The 23,096-nt window shown below is 61.4% G+C and overlaps 1 protein-coding gene across 5 annotated transcripts in view; it reads right to left on the reverse strand.

Annotated features, from left to right (window-relative positions):
- The window catches only part of PTK2B (protein tyrosine kinase 2 beta), a 32,772-nt gene extending 13,520 nt beyond the window's left edge, over window positions 1-19,252 (reverse strand). For 2 of the 5 annotated variants that reach the window (XM_076332501.1, XM_076332500.1), the window contains exons 1-5: window positions 18,878-18,927; window positions 2,920-3,167; window positions 888-1,066; window positions 674-761; window positions 188-267 (exon numbers count right to left, since the gene is read on the reverse strand). In XM_076332501.1, the coding sequence (XP_076188616.1) occupies window positions 188-267; window positions 674-761; window positions 888-1,066; window positions 2,920-3,167; window positions 18,878-18,914 (632 nt within the window). In that variant the 5' untranslated portion in view covers window positions 18,915-18,927. Of the gene's footprint in view, window positions 1-187; window positions 268-673; window positions 762-887; window positions 1,067-2,919; window positions 3,168-8,012; window positions 8,043-16,907; window positions 16,990-18,877; window positions 18,928-19,141 lie in introns of those variants that run through there. The other 3 variants (XM_076332503.1, XM_076332504.1, XM_076332502.1) reach the window with 3 other exon arrangements.
- Between the last annotated feature and the right edge of the window lie 3,844 nt (window positions 19,253-23,096).

Raw genomic sequence — 23,096 nt, forward strand, 5'->3', positions numbered from 1 at the left:
AGGGAGGGACATCAGACAGCCGCCCTGCGCTCACGTCCCCCCCGCCACGTCCCCCCACCACGGCAAAGAAAGAGCTGGAAACTCCCTTCTCTCCTGCAAAACCCTCCACGGCCCCAGACCCCGCTCCCCCCATCCTCCCCAGCCCTCCCACTGCAGCAGACGGGCCAGGACAGGTGGAGGCACGTACCTGAGCTCGAGGCAGCCCAGCTGCAGGGCCATGCCTTCGCTCACCTTGCTGGCGTAATTCTGCATGTACTCGCTCCGGAGCTGCCGAGGAGACGCGGGGGTCAGGAGGCGGAGGGGACGCTGGCAGGGGATGCTGGCAGGGGACGCTGGCAGGGGATGCTGGCAGGGGACGCTGGCAGGGGATGCTCACAGGGGATGCTCACAGGGTCCACACCCTCCCGCATCCCGTGCTGGGATGCAGCAGGGGCAGGAGCGGGGTGAAGGGGCTGGGACTGGCTGTCCCTGATGGAGATGGGATGCGGATGCGACCACAGGGGCTGCCCGTCAGCAGCCCAGGGTGAAGGTGAATGGGCTGCAAGGTCTTGGACCTCTTGGGAGTCACTTTTTCTGGGCCGGAGAGGAGGAAACGCCCTCCTGGAGCTGGGGGGTGGGTCAGCTGGAGAGCAGACCTGGCTGGGGCTAGGAGACCCCCGGGGCCGCCTCTGACCTGCTGGTAGAAGTAGAGCAAGGTGGTCCTGTCCTCTTTGAATCGCTCCACGAAATCCTCTGGCAGATAGCGGATCTGGAGATCGTACCTGGCAACAGGAGAGTCCCTCGATGAGGACCATGCTGGAGGAGCTTTCCCTCTAATGGGGCTCTGTGCCCCTGTCCCATGTGGGTTTGGGGACACGGAGAGGGACACCACCACCATGGGGTCCTACCTCCACTCAGCCTCCAGGTGCAGGCACTCGTACTTCTCCTGCACTTCGCCCACCGTCAGGTCTGGGTGCAACCAGTGGATCTCGTCCGACTTCACATGTTTCAGGCGGAGCCCATAGCACTCGGCCAGCTTGATGTCAGGCCCGATGCGACCGCTCACCAGGATGGACCTGATCACCTCCTGGGGTGGAAAGGAGCAGGGCTGAGACCCGAGCTTCCCCAGCCGGGCTCCAGATGAGCTTTACATAGCAGGAAAATGAGGAGGAAATACAGCACAACCGCAACACAAATGTCCCTGGAGTGAAAACACAGCCCCGGGCACAGTCATCAGCCCCAGCGGTCTCCATGTGAAGCCTCCAAAGATGCCTCCAGCTTGCTCTGCAACAACCCACAGGCTGAACATGTCTCATCCAACCTCCCAGAGATGTTTTGGTCGGGGATAAAAGCCCAGCTGGGTCATTTCCACCCTTCCTTACGCCTCAGCTGAGCTACACCCGATGCACGGCATCGGTTGCGAGCAGGTAGCAAAGCAGACACCATTGTTGCCGGTGAGCTTGCAGTGCAGCTTGTTTCTCCTGCCCCAGAACTGGAGCAGTGCGGGCAGGGAGTGCCCAGGACCCTGCCCGGCCTCTGCTCTCACTCTGGCCGCCGAAAAGCCAACTAAAAGCTGATGGTTATTAACACAATCAGTGGCCAAGCTGTCCTCGAGGAGTGACCGCCGCCGGCTTGCTCCACTCCTGTGTCCTGCTGGCTGCGCTCCCATCCCTGTGTTGGGGACAGCCAGACCGTTGCCATTTCATGGCTTCACTTGCATTTCCCCTCCCCAGGCATCTCCTTCCCAGCCTGATGAGTCCTCTCCCGCTCCGACCCCTCCTCTGAAACCTTCTGCTATGCCCACAACCTCCTCCTGGAGGTGAGAGGAGGGCGACAGCCCTGTCCCCCTCCACGTCCCACCAGTTGAGGAACAACCCTCAGCTCAGCTGTACTTTGGTCGCCTCCCTGTGACTTCATCGCAATGCACTGTCCCGAGGACCTTGCCCCAGGAGAAGGCACAGCATCACCCATTGCACCCAGGGCCTGCATCCCTCCTGGTGGACACCAACCCTGCAGCACCCAAGCGCAGAGCTGGCGCTGGCCGGCAGGTCCCCAGCGCCCACACATCTTCCCCTGGCTGGGAAGCTGCAGGACGCCAGGTAGGAAGGGTGAGGAGCACATTTCCAGCCCAAAGCCACCATGTCCATGATGGAAAGGCACCAATAGCACCTTTTCTGTCCACCCAGCCCCATGTCCCCACAAGCAAAGGTCAGAAGTGGGATGCAGAAGTCCCAGTGGGGTGGGAGGAAGGACCTGGGTCCTGGCTTGCAGTACAGGCCAGAGAGCAAGAGGTGCTGCTGGCCTCGGAGCTGGGTGCACCCCCGGGGTGCCTAGGGGTGGCAGAGTCACCTGAGCAAGGCAGTGACACCACGACGTGGCCATGGGGAAATGCTGAGGGCTTGGGGCTGTGAAGGTCACTGTCCCCCTCACCACTGAGGACCCGTGGCCGTGCAGGTCAGCGGGGACGGAGGCAAGGTGGGGACCCAGCTCCTGCCGGTCCCCAGCCTTCTCCTGGCATTGCGGGCTGAGCCCCAGCTCCGCAAGGCACCGTCGTGTCCCAAATCCACTTGTCCTCTGGCCTCCTCCCATTGCTGCCTGCACCGCTGTGCCCAAGGAAGTCTTCTCCAGGGCGAGATGAACCGTGGCCTGGAAACTCCGCTTTGGTGCCCACAAAGGAGACCAGCAGCAACTTGCCGGGGCCGATCCTCGCTGCAGGAATTGGCAGCGGGGACGACGAGCCCTCGCCCTTTCCAAACTCCCCTGGGCCACCAGAGATGGACAAATTTTCTCTCTATCCTCCAGGTTTTGGTGCTTCTCAGCCACAGGGCTCTGGGGGCTACCATGCCATGGGAAAGGGTGTCTGGAAGGGAGCTAGCTCTGATGCCGGGTGGACAAAACGGCCCCCTCTCCCCTGCCTTGTCCACCCCCCTGCCCACGTACCCGGATCTCCGTCGTCACGGGGCACTTCACCAGCTTGAAGTTCTTGCCCATGTTGAAGCTGTTGCTGTAGAAGCAGACCTTGAGGATGCGCATCTCCTCCTTATCCATCTCCAACGTCCCCATGCCCACGGTGGCCTCCAGCGTCCCGGCCAGGCTGCGGGAGGAGCTGCTCCGCGGGCGACCCAGCGCCTCGGGGATGGCCGACATCCTCACCACGCCCGGAGCGCTAGGAGCTGAGCATCCCTTCCCTGCGGGAGAGACACGGTGGGAACCCTGGGGAGGGGGGGGCGGTCACCCTGCAGGGTGGGGAGAGGGTCGGGGGGAATGGGGATGGGAGAGGCAGGGGTGGGACGGGGACAGCGGGGACACCCCGGGGTGGGTGGGGAAGGGAAGGAGGGAAGGGATGGAGAGATGGATGGAGACAGAGATGGAGAGAGAAAATAAAGAAAGAGAGAGTGCGACAAAGGGTGCCCTCCATGTGCACGGCCATGCACGGCCACCGGGTACCGCCGGGGCCCCAAGCCCAGCTCCTCCGAGCAGACCCTGGTGTCCTTGCCACCTCCAGAGCAATAGCCTTGTATCCCACCACCTCCAGAGCAATACCGCTGTGTCCCCAACACCTCCAGAGCAGCGCCTATGGGTCCCCATCACCTCCAGAGCAATACCTCTGTGTCCTTGTCACCTCAGAGCAATAGCTCTGTGTCCCCACCACCTCCAGAGCAATACCTCTGCGTCCCCAGCACTCACCATTTTTTCCCCCCCATGAAACCCGGGTGAAGGTTTTGGGCTGCAGCTTCCCAGCACGGGTACCCGCAGCTGCAGCTGCGGTTCGGCAGCGTGACCTCCCAACCGAGCTGAATTTAGCAGACAGCTTTGCAAAAAACGAATAAAAAGCAAATTGGAGCAAGCAAGCCGGGTTCCTTCTCCCCTGGAAGGGCAATATTGATTTATATCGATTTGTTCTTTTATTTTTAGAGGGGATAAAACCCAGAAGCCTGCTCAAAAAAATGTCATTTGAGCCAGAAGGGAAGTGGCTTGAGTTTTCCCTTTGCTGAGAAAAACATTTAACGGGGTATGTGGGTCTTGGATGATCCGAATGGATACAAAATTTTCCTCTTCACCTGGCTTTCGGGTTGCAAGCTGGGCAGGGCTGGCACAGAAGTGGGTCTGCTCTCGGCTGCTTTCTCCACCTCTCTGGACATGCACTTGGGCTGAGGCCAGGCAAACTCAGCTCACATAACCCCCGAAGAGCAAAGGTGTTTGTCTCAGCCCGGCCACCGGCTTCCCAGGCAACGCGGAGCTTTGCACGGAGCCTGAGCGAGCAAAACACCAGCCAGCACATCCCTTCACTGCCCCCCCGGCCAGCTGCACGGGGTAAATGCAGGTTTGCAAAGAGCTGCTCCAAACCGCATTTGTTTTTTGGCACGAAATTAAAAAAAAAAAAAAAAAAAGTGGAAGTTCACCCGTTAGGCTGCTTCCGAGTTGGAGCCCCGGCTGAGCTCGGGCCTCGAGTTACTGATTAAACAGCCAAGAAGCAGTTTGCAAACTGGAGCGTTGCAGCTCTTGCGTGCGTCACTCTGGGTCTGCACCCTGGAAAGGTCCCAGCGTGGCTCCGGGGGGGGGGGCTTCTGGAGGGGCAGAGGGGTTGGGGAAGGGCTGGGGTGCCCGGAGGGTCTCCCCGGCTCTGCCCTGCGAAGGCAGGCAGGGTGAGGAGCAGACCTGGAAGACGCTGCAGGGAGGGGAAGGGGTGGGTGGGACCGGCTGCGGATGTCCCATACATCCCCGTGCGTGGGGCTGAGGGTCCTGCCCTCCCCACGATACCTACGGGGTCGTAGAGACGAGACAGCCTCTAACACGGCAGCAAACAGGATCAGAGCATCCCTCATCTCACCCAGGGCAATGCAGCCAAACCTCGCGGCTGGCTGCCTCGGCACTGGAGCGGATGGGGAGCGCCGGCGCGGAGCCCCGGCAGCACCGACCTGGGGTGGAGGCAGCGAGGATGGGCTGCTGTCACCCTTGCAGGGCTCAGGGGAGGCTCTGCCCCACGCCACAAACCTGAACCGCAGGTCCGGGCTGCAGCCATCCCCCCAGCACCGGCTTCTGCAAAACCAAGCGCCGACGGGGGGGGGGGACGGACGGACAGCAAGAAAAGCACGCAGCAAGGAGCTGCCAGCAGGAACCCTTCCCGAGGCCGGCTGCCGAGGTTTTCTCTCCCCGTTCCCCCGCTTCCCCTTCCTCACTGAGATTTGCACCAACATTTGCACAGCGCTTAGAGACGGCTTCACTGTAATTACAGCCCCGCACGAGTTTGCGCGCTAGCGGGACGCTGCGTGCTGCCTCCTGCAAGCTTCGTCTTTTTAAAGCAACTCTCCTGAGTCACTGGCCTAAAAATACGTGCGGCGTAGCCTGGCACTTTCAGGTCCGTACAAAGGGTTTTGCTGGCAGCAGTGCAATGCGTGGACAGCCCAGACTTCGTTCTCCAGGTTTCTCCAAGGGAACAGGGAAAGAGGCTCCGCAGCCCCCATGGCTGCGATGGAGCATTGCTACGACAGCGATGGGATGCTGGGATGCTAACCTTGGACCTGAGCAAGGCAGCAGCGCTGAGCTGGGCACCCTCGCCTCCGGCATGGGCCGGCACCGAGCCCAGCCACGCTTACGGGCACGTGCACGTGAGCTCACACGTGTTTTCATACCGGGTTTTGGGTTGGTGTTTTTTTTTTTCTTTCCCTCGCAGCAGTGTCTCGGGCTGCACAGAGAGGGTCTTGCAGCAACTCACATCCTTTGCAGAACACCCCTATGGCCGGCTCTCTGCAGGTGATGCGCCTTTTAGCCAGGCCCCCTTCTCATGTGGGCTGCAAGGGCTGGCCAAAGCAGGGACAAGCAGGACATCCCCCCTTGCCCTGCCCTGTCTCCGGCCATGCCGGGGAAGCCGAGGCCACCCCTGCAAGCGATATCATGGATGCTACGTGCCTGAGAGACACCAGCCCTCAGACCGCATCCACGCAGCGGCTGCCCAGCATCACGCTGTGCTGGATGAGTGTTTCCTGCTCAACCATAGGCTCAAAGAGCAACAGGGTCAAGCAAAATCAGCAGTCCCCCGTCCCAGCTCAGCAGCAGGCGCAGAAATGCTCCGCTTTCAGGCTTTGCTACAGCTCTTGCTGCTCTGCAAAAGCAGCTGGTACCCAAAGAACTTCTCCTCCCAGAAATATCTAAAATAAAGATCTCTTCTGCTAAATAGCTAAAAAATGAACCCTGCGTCCTCTGGGTCTCAGAGGGAGCCTCCCAGGGGGGGTGTTGGGGTGGGGACGATGGCCCGAGCCAGCCCCTGGGGAGGGGGAGCTCAGCTCTCGGTTGAGAGGGGCAGTTGCTGAGCACATGTGCCGGGAACGTTTCACTTTGGCTCTTCTTCTTTTTCCCCACTTTCTCTTCATTTTCTATTTTCTTCCTCCAGTCCCATTCCCATGACACGTCCCCTCACGCTCTCCACGTGGTGATGGGGCTGAGCCCACGGGGCCAGGGCTGGGGCCAGGGCTGGGGCCAGGGCTGGGGCTGAAGGTCCCCTCTGTGTCCCTGCCCCGACGAGTGATGCTGCTGGGGAGCGGGATGCAGAGAGCATCTTACAGACAGCATCCCGCAGAGAGCATCCCGCAGGCAGCATCCCGCTGCCCCTGAGCTGCGCCTCCGACCGTCGCGGCCGGAGATGGACAGGGCTGGAGGCAGCCAGCGTGAACAAGGGCACATCCCGCATTTTGATGACCCCTCAAGCCCAGCGCGGACACGAGGGATGGCTCCGTCCCTCCAGCCGAGCACCCCGCAGCCTCCCAGCCCCTGCACGCCCCAGGCTCATGCTCTGCCCTTGCACATCCCTGCCTTGCCTGGGTCAAGATGCCCGTCCAAAATAAAGCTGGCAAGCGCAGCGAAGGCAGTGCCTGCACCCTGCCTGCCCTGCGGCTGTGCGGTGCCCGGGGGGCACATCCCCGCTGCCCCCCGACCAGGCATCCCTGGGGCCATTTGGCTGGAGGGGACATGCCCCGTATGGACCCGGCCATACTCTGCCTCTCGGCTTCAGGGCTGGAGAAGGGGCCTTGGCCACAGCCCGAGCCCCCCCGTACCTCCACCCCCTGCCCACTCGCCTCCCCTCCGGCGTGGGGACGTGTCCCGCGGGAGCCCAGCTCTGTTCCCAGCCTTGCCAGACACGTGACGCAGCCCCAGCCGGGCACACAGGGACGGAGGAACCCACAAAATGAAACCGAGAGCTTGCACTGCTTCCACCACCACCAACATCCCCTTGCTGCAGCCTCCGTGTCCCCCCCCGGCAGCCCCTGTTGCCTTCTCCTGTGGGTGACACCCCAAAAGGTCCCCGCGGCGGCTCAGAGCCACCTCCCGTCCCATACCTCGGCACAGTCCCAGACCAGGAAGTTTCTCTGGTCGCTCCCACACTCTCGGAAAAGTTTTGTGCCCCGGGTGCAGCTTCCTCCAGCCCTGCCCCGAACCCCAGACACACCTGGGCTGATGGCCACGGCCACAGTGACACACTGAAACCCCACCGAGCCCCTTCTCCAACTCAGTGTGATGAGTTTGCACGTGCTCAGCCCCTCACCCACCTCCTCGGGGTGACGCTCTCCGTCCGGCTGTTGCACCCCGGGGCACCCAGGCACCCAGGGAAGGAAGAGCAGGAGGAAAGCGGCACTTACGGAGAGGCGGCCGTCCCCACGCCGAGCCCGCACTGACCGAGCCGGCGCTTCCTGCCGCAGCTGACAAGTGTGCGCAGAGGCATTTATTTGCATAGCACCCAGGCAGGCAGGGCCCACGCGCAGGCACGCTCACGCACATGCTGCAAGCGGCTGCTTGAGCTCGTCATACAGATGGGGAAACTGAGGCACGGCTCACCCAGCCTGGGGAGACCAGTTTGGGTGGTCCCACTGCGGGGCGGCAGGTGCAAGGCAGCAGGCAGAGCCGGCAGCTCGCGTCCCTCTCCTCTGCAAACCCCAAAGCCCAGGTCCCGCAACCTCGAAGCGCCTGTCCCGGGGGGAATCCAACCCGAGGACCCTACAGGAAGCAGGGAACGGGGACAATGGTGACCCGCGACTTACCCCGGCCACCCAGGAGGGTCTCCAGCTGCCAGACCAGCCCGTGGGCTCCATCATCCCTCATGCCGGCACCCAGCGCCTCCCTCCCCAAACCATCCCGCCCCTTCTCTCGGCGGCCACCAAGTTGGATCCCGGCTCCATCCAAGGAAAAGGCAGCCCTGGGAGCAACCCCGTCTCCGTGGTCCCTTCCCGGCGCGGGGACCTGAGTCAGCCCGGGGAGCAGCATTCCTCCATGGCAGGGGACAGCGCAGGCAGGGCCCCAGCAGGCAGGGCTGCCTGCTCTGCCCCAGGCCCTTCCCCTATCTATGCAGGTATTTAAATGACTCATTACTTTATTGCTCCGGTTCCCGGGGGAACAGGCAGGCTCTCACCCTGTTTGAGGCGGTGGCACCTACGGCACCGCACTCCAGCCCTGCTTCAGCAACGAAACTAGCGAGTTTCCACCATAAAACCGGGAATGGGGATGGGTGGTCTCCAAGCCATCACTCCCAGCGGTCCGACCACCCTGCTGCACTCCCAGCCTTATCTCCCGTTCCCCATATCTACCCCAAATCTGCCTTGCCCAGCTCCCATCCATCACTCCAACCCTGTCCCCAGCGGAGACGCGGGGCAGGTTTTTGCCTCCCACCGCAGATCCTGGATAGGTATTGAGGGCTGGCAACACAAAAACATGCCTCAGGGTGCTGCCGGGACCTCCATGACGGCTGGGAGCCGAGCCCCAGACAGATCCCAGCCTCTGCCATGGAGTGTAATGCCAGCTGTCCTGTCTCCTTGCACATCACATCCCTGTCCTCCATCCTCTTTTCCCGCGGTCCTGCCCGCCCGGGGCATCTCTCCCCTTTCCCACCAGCGAGGGTTCATCCCTGCAGGATTTCACACCAGCTGGACCTGGCACGTCCCTGGCACACGCACGATGCTGCCGGCTTGGCAAGCAGGATGCGACGGCCCTTCGAGGTGGGATGTGAGATGGGATGGCAGCGGGGAGCGTGGTCCAGGGGTGGGAGCTGGCTGGGGGGCACCGGGACTGTCCCGCCGCCCCCGTTCCCCTCCCCAGACAGGCAGCGCTGCGGCAGGCTGGGGACCGAGGGCTCCTCACGTGATGTCCCTGCAGAGGAAGCCTGTGTTTCGCAAAGCAAAGGAAATGACACAGGCTCCGGTCGGCGAGGATGGGCCGCCCGGGAGGGGGGGTTGGAGCAGGTACAGAAGCGCTGTCCCCTCTGCTAAGGGACCCCCAAAACACGGCCCCGCCCCTGCTGACACCCCCATCCCTGGTGCAGCAGCTCCCCACAAGAGCCAAAAACACCCCCAGCAGACGACAAGCATCCCCCAGACCTCCTCAGGTCCCATCGCATTTCTGCCCATCTGACACCCTTCCTGCTACAACAGCAGCCCAGGACCCCTCATCCTGTCTCCTGGGGGGGGATATCCCTCCCCCAGGCAGGCACCCTCTTTTTCAGACTGGGAAAACATCGGTGTGACTGGTTTTGGGTGCAGGGCTGGGCATGGACCCGCATCCCATCTACCCCTGCATCCCATCTCCCATCCCGATGCTGCGACTGTGACCTGCACCCGAACAGCCGGTGAGACGGCCGGTACCGGCGACGCGCTCCCGGGGAATTAGAAATAACACGCGGAGAGCTGCCATCAAAGCCCACACGTGGCAGCTCTGCTGGAGGGGGTGACTCAGGCACGGGGGAAAGATCTCCGTGTTCCCGGCGCAGAGCAGCGCTGTTTATCGGGAGCCGGGGATGGGACGAGGCAGGACCATCTGGGGAGGAACGGCTCACCAGGAGATGGGGACGGCGGCTCTGCCAGTGGCTGCTCGGGGAGGAGATGACAGGCTGCCGGCACACCAGTCCCCGAGGTGCCGGGATGCTGGTGCAAGGCTCCCTACGAGGGTGCAGCAGGGCGAGGGGCTCAGGGACCCCCCAGCCATGGCCATGGCCAATGCGGTGCCTGGTCCTGAAGACAAAATGTCCCCCCTGAGCCCCTGCTAACTGCTCCTGGCCACCTCCTCCCCTGGCAAGGGGAGCTCTGCAGCCACCCCCCAAGCATTTTGTGGGCCCCGTGGCTGCAGGGGGGCCACAGCATCCTCCCCCCAGGGCAGACTGCCCAGGTTTCAGAGGCAAGGTTTGCCTTGAACGGTCCCTTCTGGTCTCCACTCCGATGCAGATCTTCCTGCCAGAACTGCCTGCGCATTGCCCCTTGGCCACGCCAGAGCCATCAGCTTCTCCGCATTGCTCCAGCTAGGAGCAATCCCGTGGCCGCAGGGGGAAAAGATGCCCCCCCAAGCAGCCCCAGGCTTTGCAGGAAGAGGGGGTTCACCCTAAATCCCTCATCTTTTATGCCAGAAGAGAAACAACTCACAACTGAGCCAGCGAAGCTGCGTTTTTATACTCCCCTGCCTGCTGCCTGCAGCTGCCAGACACAAAAAGGATCAGAGGCAGGCTCTGAGATCTGGTTTCCAGCCCGTCCTACTAAGGGACTGAGGTCCCAGGGCCCCGCAGACGTGCTACAATCCTGTATCACGGGGGTCGTCCTGGGGCTCCCACTCATTCTTACAATTAATAATGGAGTTATCACTTGGTCCGTGTTTTTTCTTGTACCTTCACAACCAAAAATGGGTCCAACACTGCTCCAGCCGAGACCGATGCGACTATGGTGTAAGGAAAAGGGTCAAACATACCAATAGCCTGGAAGAGCTCCCAAAATCAGGCCTTGGGGGTTCTGAAAGCCCTTGAGGGCAGCTGTAGAGGGGATGCGGGAGGTGCTTCTCGCTCTGGGATGATGCAGGAGGACAGGGCTGAGACAGCATCCCCAGGCCAAGGGGCTGGAGCGGGCTGGCAGGGCTCAACCTTCCCCACCAAACCAAACCACCCAAGCTCACACAACACTGTCAGGCTAAAAATAACCCCTGAGCAGCACTCAAAGCCTCCCCTCGGGGAGGGGAAACAGCTTCCCAGGAACAGGGTGGGCGTATTTCCCGGTAATCTTTCTGCGGGAGAAGGAAGCGGAGTGGGCGAGGGTTTGCAGCATCATTTTTGGCACGGCGGGAAGTGTGCCGGCGGGTCCTGGTCGCTAAGCATCCCGGTCACCAGGCAACCCGCGGGAATCACGGGAGATGCTGCTCCTGCTTCCTTTCGGGAAGGGAGAGGGAAAGGAAAACAGAGGGTCTGGGGTAGAAACCCACCCTGTGCGTGAGGCTGGGAGGGAGCTGGCACTGGGCATCGGCCGTGGGATGCGGCTGGCATCACCGCCTCGAGATGCCCATCAGGGTTCCTACCGCAGGCACAGACCTGTGCTCGTCCCTCCTCTCCCGCCGCTACCAAAACCGTCCAGCCCCTGGCACCCTGGGTGCTTACACTAATTCCACCTACCATATTCATCTCAGCTGTATGAAGAAAACTCATCTCCTCCAAAATTCCTGGCTAGGTTGTGGCTTTTTTGGCAGAAATTTCCCGGGAGGGTGCCGAGCTGCAGCTCCTCCAGCGCCCACCCGAGCCCTTCCCCTGCACCGACCAGGAATTTCAAGCTCCAGCCGCTTCTCCGCAGCCTGGAAAAGCCCTCGGCCGCGGTCACACCGCGCCGTGACAACTTCCCCGGGCAAAAAACGCCGAGCACCAGCTCGGAAGTCACCCCCGAGCCCCGCTTCGAAACTCATTTCCCTTTCCAAAGCGCCAGGCTCCACCACCGAACCCTCTCAATATGCTCGGTAGGTTCGTTAGCAGGTCCCACGCCACCCATGATATTATCTATACTGTCCTCCATGGCTGCAGCATGGCTTTACAGCCGCCCCTCCGGTCGGGCTGCCTGAGAGCTGCGCAGTCCCAGCACACTCAGCTGGGTTTGCGAAATGTGGGAAGTTTGCATTTCCCAGGGGAATTCAGCTGAGTTTGGGGGAAATTAACTGCTGTCATTTAATTAAGCATTTTATTTTCTTGCTCGTCAATCATTTCTATCACACTGCTGCACAGGCTTACGGATGACCCGCTCGGCACCAAACTGGAAGTTTTTTACGCTCTGCAAAGTTTTCATTTTAAAAAACGAAATAAGCTAAAGGACCCCCCGAGGTGCCTTCAACTCTCCGTCCACCTGGCCTGAGCTGCAGACGCACCAGCTCAGGCCAAAACACGACGTTTAAGCCCCTTGAACTCCCCCAAACCGGGTGACTTCTAAACTTTTTTCAGTGCGAGGTCTCGACCTCGTTTTTGACCTCGAGGTTTTCTTGTGATTTGGGGCCAGGAGTGCAGGTCCCAGCAGGGGGGGGAAAGGCAGCTTCATTTCACGTCACCCCGTCTCGGCACAGGGCCAGGGCAGCGATGCTCTCGCCTATGGAGCAGAGCCGGCTGAGCATCCCGTGCTGTCTCTGCAAGGGGAAGGGTTTGGGGACGGGGGGGGATTTCCCAGCTGAAATCCCTCGGTGTTTCAGCCTTTGGAGATAAAACCAGGCAACAAAATGCCCCGGTTTCTGCCAGGTGGAAATTCCCCGCTTGCTGGAAGCAGCCCCAGCGGGGCCCCGTGGGGACAGGCCAGATCCTGGTGACACAGGCAGGTATTTTGCCTCTGGCTGGCTGCAATGGCAGAGGGAGGTGAAGGCAATCCCCCTTCCTCCTCCTCCTCCGCCGTGTGCTCTGCCGTGGGTCAGAGCAGGGAGGGGGGCCCCAATCAGCCCCCCCCAGCCCTGCAGCCTGGCTCCCCCTGGCCTGGCACCCAGCCTTCCCCTGCTCTAACTCAGCAACCGCAACACCCGGCTGGAACGGGGCAAGGAAAAGCCTCCAGCTGCGGGGCAGGCAGAGCCCCCTCGCGGGCCCTGGGGAGGGAAGGGATGATTTCCTTCATGCAGGCCTGCATGGGGCGTAGCTGGGCAGGGGGAGCGGGGTGCGCAGCGTGGCACAGTCCGCAGCGTGGCAGGGTGTGCAGTGTGGCAGGGTGTGCAGTGTGGCAGGGTGTGCTGCATGGCTGGGCGTGCAGCGTGGCAGGGTGTGCAACGGGGCACAGTGTGCAGCATGGCTGGGTGTGCAGCGTGGCAGGGTGTGCAACGGGGCACAGTGTGCAGCATGGCTGGGTGTGCAGCGTGGCAGGGTGTGCAACGGGGCACAGTGTGCAGCATGGCTGGGTGTGCAGCGTGGCAGGGTGTGCAACGGGGCACAGTGTGCAGCATGGCTGGGTGTGCAGCGTGGCAGGGTGTGCAACGGGGCACAGTGTGCAGCATGGCTGGTTGTGCAGCGTGGCAGGGTGTGCAATGGGGCACAGTGTGCAGCATGGCTGGGTGTGCAGCGTGGCAGGGTGTGCAACGGGGCACAGTGTGCAGCATGGCTGGGTGTGCAGCGTGGCAGGGTGTGCAGCGTGGCTGGTGTGCAGAGTGGCAGGGTGGGCAGCGTGGCAGGGTATGCAACGTGGCACAGTGCACAGCGTGGCTGGGAGGGCTGTGTAGCACAGTGTGCAGCACAGCAAGATGTGCAGCGTGGCAGGGTGTGCAGCGTAGCACAGTGTGCAGCATGGCAAGATGTGCAGTGTGGCAGGGTGTGCAGCGTGGCCGGGTGTGCAACATGACATGGTGTGCAGCGTGGCCGGGTGTGCAGCAGCTTGCACAAGGCTCAGAGGCAGAGCACCCCAGGCGATACTTGCTGGAGCCAGCTTAGGACACAAGACCGAGGTCAGGTTGCCCATGGCAAGCTCTTGCCCGTGGCGGCACTCCTGCTGAGATGGAAGTCTATCGAACCTGCACGAGTAATTGCATCGGGCTGAGGAGCCAAGCGGGGCAGGTACCGGGACACCCTGCCAGGCGGGGACGAGGGCAGGGGGCAGGCAGAGCTCTCCTGCATCAATTAACAGAGCCAAGATGCTGAAAACCTCCGTGGAAATCACCTCCCCGGGGCAGGGCATCACCGTGCAGCTTTTCAGTCTAAGGAGCGAAGCGGGCACTTCTAGGCCACTGTTTTCAAGTTCTCCCCGGGATGAAATAACTCACACCCTAAAAATGTCTGGTTTTTTTTTTCCCAAGGGGAGCCCTGCTTGTGCCCTTCAGGTGGCTCTTTGCTCAGACAAGCCGTGGCCTCCGGGGCGCACGGAGCAGCCGCTCACAGTGACGCTGCCTTCCCCCGAATCTGCAGCACTTCCTTCCCTCCGCGGCGCCTTTCTGCACAGCAGGGCCGTCCCAGTTCAGCCCAGTGCCCCAGCTAACCTGCCTTACTGGTGGTTACAGCCAGGGAGATGCCTCCCCCCGGGATGTGGCTGCTGGGTTTTTCCCTGCGGGAACCGGAGTTCTGCTGAAACTATTTTTTAAGCCATTTTTTAACACGAAACATAGCAAACCGCCCCAAAACGAAAAGCCCAGCTGAGCCCTGTGATGTTTCCTGGGGGCTGACGGGAGCCACGTCTCCAACGCAATGTGTTCCTGTTCCCTCTTTGAAGCCACTTCCCCAAACAGAGCTGGGTGGCCTCGCTGCAATGCCACCGCAGCCACCGGCGCTGTCCCTCCCTGCCCCACGGGAGCTGCGGTCCGGCCAGCCAGCCCCATCCCAGGGGAAAACACAGCCAAGCCAGAGGGATTGCCACCCCTCGGGAGGATTTTCCGAGGGAAAAATCTAATTTTAGCCCCGTGGTTCTCCAGGGAAAGGTCTCCCTGGGATTTTTGTGCCGGGCATCCCGGGTTTTACCCCTCCTCCACGCCAGGATGCCTCAGTGGAGGAGACGTGGGTATCGCACGGGGTCTGCCACCGTTGCAATTTGAAACACGAGCAAGGCTTTGCATGAAAGGTTCCCAGCGCCGTCTACTCCTCGTGAGTAATAACTCTGCCAGGGAAAAAGCAAAATGATTCAGACGCTGCTTTCCCAGCCCCCAGTGCCTGGAAGAGGCTTTGTGCTGAATATTAATAATAGCTGAGCGCGAAGGCATGGAAACACAGAGCTTGGGGACAGCGGCACTTGTGCCCCTGCACGCCAGACCCGTGCGTGCCCTTGCACACGCATGTGTGTGTCTCACTAGCATGTGCAAAGCGTCGCTGGCAAAGGTGAGGATGTGTTTCCCAGGCACACACACCACCACGCACTGTGTGTGCATCGCTGCCCATCCTTTGCAGACACCGTGGAGCGTGCAGCCCGTGTCCCCTGCGGCTACTGCCCACGGCGGCACCGCTGCCCCACGCCGCCTTCCACTTCCCCCTGCTCTCTAATGTCCGCGGCTCTCCAGACACATGCAGCCTGCTCCCTCACAGCTCTCCTCGCTCCGACTCTCACCTATGCCCTTGCAGGCAAGGCTGGGAGCTGTAAATAAGGGCTGCGGACCCGAACCCAAAGGATGATCCGCATCCTGATGCTGCCCTTCCCCGCCCGGTGCCGGGAAGCTCGCGGACATCTGGTTTCAGCTCCTGCTACAAGGATCTGTCACCCACAGCCGTGCAGAGGTGAACTCACAGCATCCTCCCCCCCCCCCCCCCCGCCTTCGCCGCGCTGCTGATGCCAGCGGAGCACTCGGAGGCGATTCCGCCTGCAGGAGCGACAGGTGGGGACGGGGCTGTTCCTGGGGTGTTCCTGCACCCCAGCAAGCCCCAACGTCACCCCTTCCCTGGGGCTTCCTCCAGCACGAAGACAGCAAGGAGGGGTACGTTGAACTCACAGCATCCTCCCCCCCCCCCCCCCCCCGCCTTCGCCGCGCTGCTGATGCCAGCGGAGCACTCGGAGGCGATTCCGCCTGCAGGAGCGACGGGTGGGGACGGGGCTGTTCCTGGGGTGTTCCTGCACCCCAGCAAGCCCCAACGTCACCCCTTCCCTGGGGCTTCCTCCAGCACGAAGACAGCAAGGAGGGGTACGTGATAGATGCAACAGGACACTGCAGCTGGCTGTCCCCTCCCCGACAGACCTCAGGGCCCTGACGGTCAGCTTGTCTTGGAAATACCCCTGGGCATGGTTTTGGGCCAAGACGGGGCCAGGGGGACAGCAGGAAGACCCCTGCAGCAGCTCCCTACCCACGAAGCCCCCAGGCGACAGCACGCTCAGGCCCAGCCACCAGCGCTGACCTCTCCCCACCTCCCTGCCCTAACGCCGGTGCCTCGTCCAGCACGGTCCCGCTGCCAGCATGGGGCATGCACCCAGCCTTCCCTGGCTGCTGCACATCACCGGCTCCCTTCCACCTCCCTGGGACAGTCCCAGCCCCGTGCAGCACCTTCAAGACCCCCAAGTCCCTTCCGATTGCTGGCCAAGCGGTCAGACATCCCCTGGATGTCCCTGTCCCTGTCCCGGGGGATCCAGCGGTGAGGCCGCCCTTTCCAGCCAGGGGATGCGGGACAGATTTACCCGGCCAGGGCTGGGTTAGGATAAGCAGCGTGTCCCGGGGGAATCCTCCGCTAGGACGATGCATCCCCGGCTGCATCGAACCCCAGCAGAAAGCGCACGGGGCTGTTGCATCAGCCCCCTGGACTGCAACGCTCCCGTCTCCAGCTTTCCTCCCCCATGTCTTCACGGGCGCCGTGCCCTCACGGGTGCCGTGCCAGGCCAGTGAGCGCAGGCAGGCATGTTCGCCGGCAGGAACCGCCCCACCGTTGGGCAAACATTGACGGCGGCAGGAGATAGCAAAGCCCGGGCACCTCCTGATCGCCGGCTGCAGGGCGGGGAGCGCCGGGGGAGCGCTGCACCCTGCCCTCGTGCCCCCAAGCTCCCGAGCACCCCAGCACCGCTGCTATACGTTCCCCTGTGCAGGAAGGGCTAAGGAAGCCCTGCCTGTCCACCCGTCTGCAGGCAGGCGGCTGGCCGGGCGCGTTGAGGAGGGAAACCCCGCCACGGGCAGGGGTGCCCCTCTCCTGCACCCGCCCGGGCTCCCACTGCCTTCCCTCCTTCGGCTCTCCCCCCATCCCCCCCTGGCACCCAAGAGTCCCCCAAAGAGCGGGCAGAGACTCTCACCTTGGCGGGAGCTGCCTTCGCCCCCCCGGCCGGCCCCGCTCCTCGTCCCGGTGGCGGCAGGGGCAGGCGGTGGCGTCGCCGGCGGGGAGGGTTGGCCCGGTGAGTGCGCGTCCCGCGGGTTGGCACCGGGGGTGAAACCACTCCTCCCCGCCGCCTGCTTCCGGAAAGGGCTCGCCGGGGTTGGCGGTTGCCGCCGACGCCAAGGAGGAAGAGGAGGCAGGAGGCGAGGAAGGCCCGGGACCCCTCAACTGCCCACCCAGCCTTCCCCACCTCGGTCCTGTGGGCGGGTTGGGGCAGGTCCTGGGATCAGCCGGGAATTTGGGCAGGGAGCCCGAGGCAGCCGGCGTTCAGGCTGCTCCCGCTCGTACCTGAGAGGAGCTGGCAGGCTGCCCACGGCGAGCCCCCGCCGCAGGGGTCCCCCCCGAAACTGTGGGTCTGGGGGATGCTCCAGCACCATAGAAGAACCCGAGGCAGGAAGGAGGATGGTGCAAGAGCCGCCGGGGCCGACGTTCACAGTCACGGGATGGCCATCCGGCACCGCCACACCCCCAGGCCACAGCAACACGTCCCTACTTCTGATGCTCCTCTGAGGACCCCCTCAATGGCCGGACATCGAGGCCGGCCACCCAGGCCCCCAGGAGACCTGACCCCGACCCCAGGGCTCTGCCAAAATAGTTTGGGCAGCACTGGGGACGCGGAGGGGGCAAGGAAGAGCTGGAGGAGAAGGGGAGTAATGGGGTGCACCCCGTGTCCCCCGCCCCACAGCATGCAGTGGGGCAGCTATGATCCTGGGGGGCAGTGGAGGTGGCGGGGGGCACCCCCGTGCTGAGCGGGAATGGGGAAGCGGTGGGGCAAAGCTGGGCGGGCAGTTCCCCAAACCCCGGACAGGAGCTTGCAGGGTCCCGGGGAGCTGCAGCTCCCCGGGGGATCCCCCCGCCTGTTGCTCAGCAGGTCCCTGCCAGGTCACCCCATCGATGGCTGCACCCCGTCACGCAGCCCCATCACCGGCACAGCGGGGTCCCTCCCTGCATGGGCATCCCCTTGCTTTGGAGAGGTGTTCAGAGACAGGTCTCACCCTGTCTCCTTCCCATCCATTCCTCCTCCACTCAGCTCCCTCTCCTCCCCCGCTGCTCCCAAATTAACCCCCCCTCGAGGTGTGATGCCTGGGAGCGACTGGTGCTACACCAGGCACAACCTGGACACGGGCCCTTCCCGCTACAGCCGCTGGAAGACAATCGGAGCATCCCTGCAGCGCGCTCCAGCAGCCAGGCATGGAGGGGCAGCAGGACCTCCTTGCACCCCGAGAGATGGGAGGGAAGAGGCAGAGAGACCAAAAAGCTTCTGGGCATGGGCAAGACCCTCTCAGGGGCCAGGAGAGCTTTGGATGGACATGGGTCAGCCACCGTCACCCTCTTCCCAGCCCAGCCCAGCCGCCAGCGGTGCCCGGAGCTCCCGCGGCAGCTCTCCCACACACGGAGAGCAGCGCTGACAGCCTGCGCCCACTCTCCTGCCCGAAGCCAGCCAAGCTATTTAAACGCCTAAATACCCGTCAAAGGGATGGAGCTATCTCCGCATGCCGCGGGTGGGCTGGCATCTCCTGGCAAGGGGCAGGGGGAAGCACGGCGGGGAGCAGGGGCAGCCGGCGGGGGACCACTGGCTCCGGGGACCCCTCTGCTCGCTGCCGCGGCTCCATGGAGTCGGGGAGGTGCATCAGCCCTGTGCGCCCCTTTCCTCCGCACCCCTTTCCCTCTCCATCCCCTCAACCCGGTCCCATCTCACCCACGTACTCCCAAGGAGGTGCCTGGGCTCCACACAAGTTTGGGAGAGACCCTGGCATGCTGCTCCCGTGCCCTGGCCAGCACAGCCCCCAGGGAGTAGGGCAACCCTTTCCCCCTGCTAATCCCTGCCAAAAATTAACCGAAGAGCCCCCCCCCGCCCCGAGCCCCAGCGGATTCAGCCCCGTGACTTACAGGAAAGCTGGTTGAACAGCCTGCTGAGCCATCCCATGCTCCTGCACCGAGGGTGAGCTCGTAGCTACGAAACGCTCAAATGAAACAGGTTTCCCCCCGCCTCCCCCCTTCCCCAAACCACCCTCTTCATTGGCACAGAGAGAAGCGATAAAATCTGACGGGATTTATTAATAGCACCTCTCCCATCACTAGGGAGCGGTGCTTCGGAAACAGCTTCGAGCATCCCAGCGTGGGGCTGCTCGAGGGAGAAAGGCACCAACTTACTTTTGCCGGGGAGCAGGGCCAGGGCCGGAGGGTTGGGGTGATGGAGGAGGACACCGGTTGCAGCTCCAGAGCCACCAGCAGATGTTTGGGGGCACCAAGAAGGAGCAGAAGAAGTTGCGTCGTGCCAGAGTCGCGTAGAAGAAGCAGGGAGACGATGCCAGGAGAGGCAGCTGGGGGTGTCCTTCGAGCCAGGAGGGTTGGATGGAGCGGTCCCCACTCACTCGAAGTGGGTAGAGGGATGCTGCATGTTATTGCTGCCATCTTGAGGCTGGCCAGCCTGAGCTGGAGAAATACCCTCTGGCCCCCCGCAGCACCCCAAGGAGTGTGGGGCTCCCCCCGGCCCCCACGACCTATAGCAAGTTCCAGCAAAGCAGTTATTTTATTATTTACTTCGATAATCAATCTTGTTTTCACTTTTAGGGGATGAAAAATCTTTTCCAAGTGGTTTAGGCCCCAAACCCCTGAAAACAGCAGGAATAAGGGCGGGTGGGTGTCTGCCACGGGCAGTGATGGGGAGACACCGGCTGCGGCAGCGCAGGGTGCCAAGCCACGGGCGGGATGCCGGAGCAAGATTCGTGATGCTCGGGTGTTTTTCAGGAGCTGTCAGTAGGAGCCGGGACAAGCGCTAGCAATGCGGTGCACCCCGATAGGATCACCACCGCCCGTGTCAGCACTGGGGGGTCCCCAGTGAGGGTGCTCCCCGCCAGCACCCCATCTCTCCTCAGCCCTCGGGAGCGGTAGGGTCAGGCCCTCAGGGTTGGAAGGGGATGGGGGGGGTCAGGCCCTGAGGATTAGCAGGAAAGCACCCGATATGGGGCTGGATTTGTTCTTTTGCCGTCTGACGGTCCCTGGTGAGGAGGCTGCTCGGCTCGCTGGGTCCTGGAGCTCTTCCGCCCATGACACCTCCAAAAGGGCCAAGCGGGCAGTGGGGAGGGTCGGTTGGGCTATCCTGGAAGCCCATAGGGTCCTTCCACAAATTATCTACTGACATATCCCTGCTTGTTGACCCCAACTCAGCCCGTGCCCACAGACCCCGTGCTGTCCTCCCTCGCCCAGCCCAGCCATTCCCCTCCTGGTGCCTTGGTCCAGCCACGATGGGTTCACTCAGCCCAGCGGAGCTGAGATCCTGCCAGGGGCTTGGAGCAACCCCAAAGCCCTTCCCTGACACCCCCCTTTGGAGGATGCATTTTCGGTTCTGCCTGGCTCCTGTCCCAGGGAAAATAAGTGCCCTCTGAAAGGGGCTTCCCTGGGGTCCAGGTTGGACATGAAGCAACTGATGCAGACCCGGAGAGGCAGGACTGTGCTGGGGTGGGGGACCTGCTCCCCCAGTCCTGGGATGACAGTGATGGAGGAGTCTGAGATGACCGTGTCTGGCCACCTCAGGGCAGCAGGACAACCCCTTCTCCTCCATCCAGAGCAACTGGTGGTCACCACTGCAGGGTTGGAAGGGTGGTGGCCATGAAGGGCAGAGGAAGAGATCTCCGACTTCAGTGCACCCGGGCATCCGCCCGCCTCCGGGCTGTGGGAACTGATGGCATCGCCTGTGCTGTTGCCATGGGGTTGCCATGGTATTTGTATCTGCGGTTGCCATGGAGACAGGAAGAGGCTGGGAGTGGGGGCCTGCTGCCAGGGCTGCCAGGATGTCCCCCAAGCCCCACACGGAGGAGGTACAGGCCTGACCGACCTGTGGTTCCCCAGGTCCCCCTTCTTGCCCTTCTTGAAGATAAGAGTGACGTTACCTTTCCAGGGAATTGAACCTCCCTGCTGGAGTCTGCTAGAAGTGACTCCGCTGGCTGCATGTCCTCTCTCCTTTCCGGGTGGCTGGGACAGGAGCCAGGCAGAACTGAAATGCATCCTTCAAGGGGGGGTGTCGGGGAAGGACTTTGGGGTTGCCCCAAGCCCCTGGCAGGTTCTCACCTCTGCTGGGCTGAGCGAACCCATCGTGGCTGGACCAAGACACCAGGAGAGGGATGGCTGGGCTGGGCTGGGCAAGGGACTTCCTGGGCAAACACTTCCAGGGATGGGGCATCCACAGCTTCTCTGGGCAACCTGTTCCCATGTCTCGCCACCCTTGTAAAGAACTTCTTTGTTATCGCCAATCTAAACCTACACTCTTTCAGTTTGAAACCATTGCCCCTTGTCCTGTCACTACAGGCCCTGGTAAAAAGTCTTTCTCCATCTTTCTTATAAGCCCCCTTTAAGTACTGAAATATACAAAGGCCACAATAAGGTCTCCCCGGGGCCTTCTCTTCTCCAGGCTGAACGACCCCAACTCTCTCAGCCTTTCTCCATAGCAGAGGTGTTCCAGCCCTCTGAACATTTTCGTGTCCCTCCTCTGGACCCGCTCCAACAGGTCCGTGTCTTTCCCGTGCTGAGGACCCCAGAGCTGGACGCAGTGCTGCAGGGGGGGTCTCAGCAGAGCAGAGCAGAGGGGCAGAATCCCCTCCCTCGACCTGCTGGCCACGCTGCTGGTGGTGCAGCCCAGGATACGATTGGCCTTCTGGGCTGCGAGCGCACATTGCCGGCTCATGTCCAGCTTTTCACCCACCAGTCCCCCCAAGTCCTTCTCGGCAGGGCTGCTCTCCATCCCTTCATCCCTGTCCTGGTTTCGGCAGGGATAGAGTTAATTTCTTTTCTAGTAGCTGGTACAGTGTTTTGGATTTAGGATGAGAACAAAGTTGATAACACACCGATGTTTTAGTTGTTGCTGAGCAGTGCTTACACTAGCCAAGGACTTTTCAGCTTCCCATGTTCTACCGACTGAGCAGGCTGGAGGTGCACAAGAAGCTGGGAGGGGGCACAGCCAAACTGGCCAAAGGGACATTCCATACCATGGGACGTCATGCTCAGTACATAAACTGGGGAAAGCTGGCCGGGGGGGCCGCTGCTCGGGGACTGGCTGGGCATCGGTCGGCGGGTGGTGAGCAATTGTACTGTGCATCACTTGCTTTGTGTATTATTATTATTATTATCATATTATTATTATCATCATTTTATTTCAATTATTAAACTGTTTTTATCTCAACCCACGAGTTTTTCTAACTTGTGCTCTTCCAATTCTCTCCCCCATCCCACCGGGTGGGGGGGGGAGTGAGCGAGCGGCTGCGTGGTGCTTAGTTGCCGACTGAAGTTGAACCACGACAGTCCTTTTTGGCACCCAACGTGGGGCTCGAAGGGTTTGAGATAATAACAGGTTAACCGGAGCGTATTAAAGAACTTATATCTGTTAGTAGTTGTGGGTCACAATGTTGGTTTCTCTGTTCTCGATATTGATTTGTATAATCTGCATCGCGCTCTTTTTCCTGCTGTACATGTTAAAGATTGGTGTTGGGTTTTGCAGTTTGCTGTGGTCTGCAGTGAATAGTGATGTCTCGCTTGTGAGGTTTGTTTTTAGAACATTGACCGTGACGTTAGTGTGGTATGTAAACTTCGCAATGAAGCCGTTACTGTACCATGGAGATCATTTCGTGGAGACAACTAGCAATTGCAGTAACTTTTCTGAGAGTTTTTTTACGGAGGAAATACAGAATGGCAGGGTCACTACCTTCTTCTATAATGTTTCCTCCTTCATTACAGTAATTTTTCAGTATTTTGAACATCCTTGGGCAGTTAAGATACTTCTATTAATACTTCTTGGGAATACTGTTTCGGTTTTGTCTAAAGTTGGTAAGCAATTTAAGAATATCATCCAGAGATCTGCCCCAAGGCTGAATAATTATGAGTGGCAGGGTGTGTGGGACAAGATGGGCAAGTACCTAGGCCAATGGGCACCCCCAGTGTTTTGGAACTTCACCCCTGAGCAAGTGCAGAATCCTGAAAAGTTAGTAGAATATTTGGACAAAGTATGCTGTCACCCTGGCAACTCCAGAGAGATGCAGCTCATTGCAACGTGCTGGGGCCTGGCCCATGCCTACCGAGCCCTGTTCAACACCATTCAGTGCCCTCAAAGGGAAGG

This window comes from Aptenodytes patagonicus, chromosome 3 (genome assembly GCF_965638725.1).
Source record: "Aptenodytes patagonicus chromosome 3, bAptPat1.pri.cur, whole genome shotgun sequence".
NCBI classification, from domain to species: domain Eukaryota; kingdom Metazoa; phylum Chordata; class Aves; order Sphenisciformes; family Spheniscidae; genus Aptenodytes; species Aptenodytes patagonicus.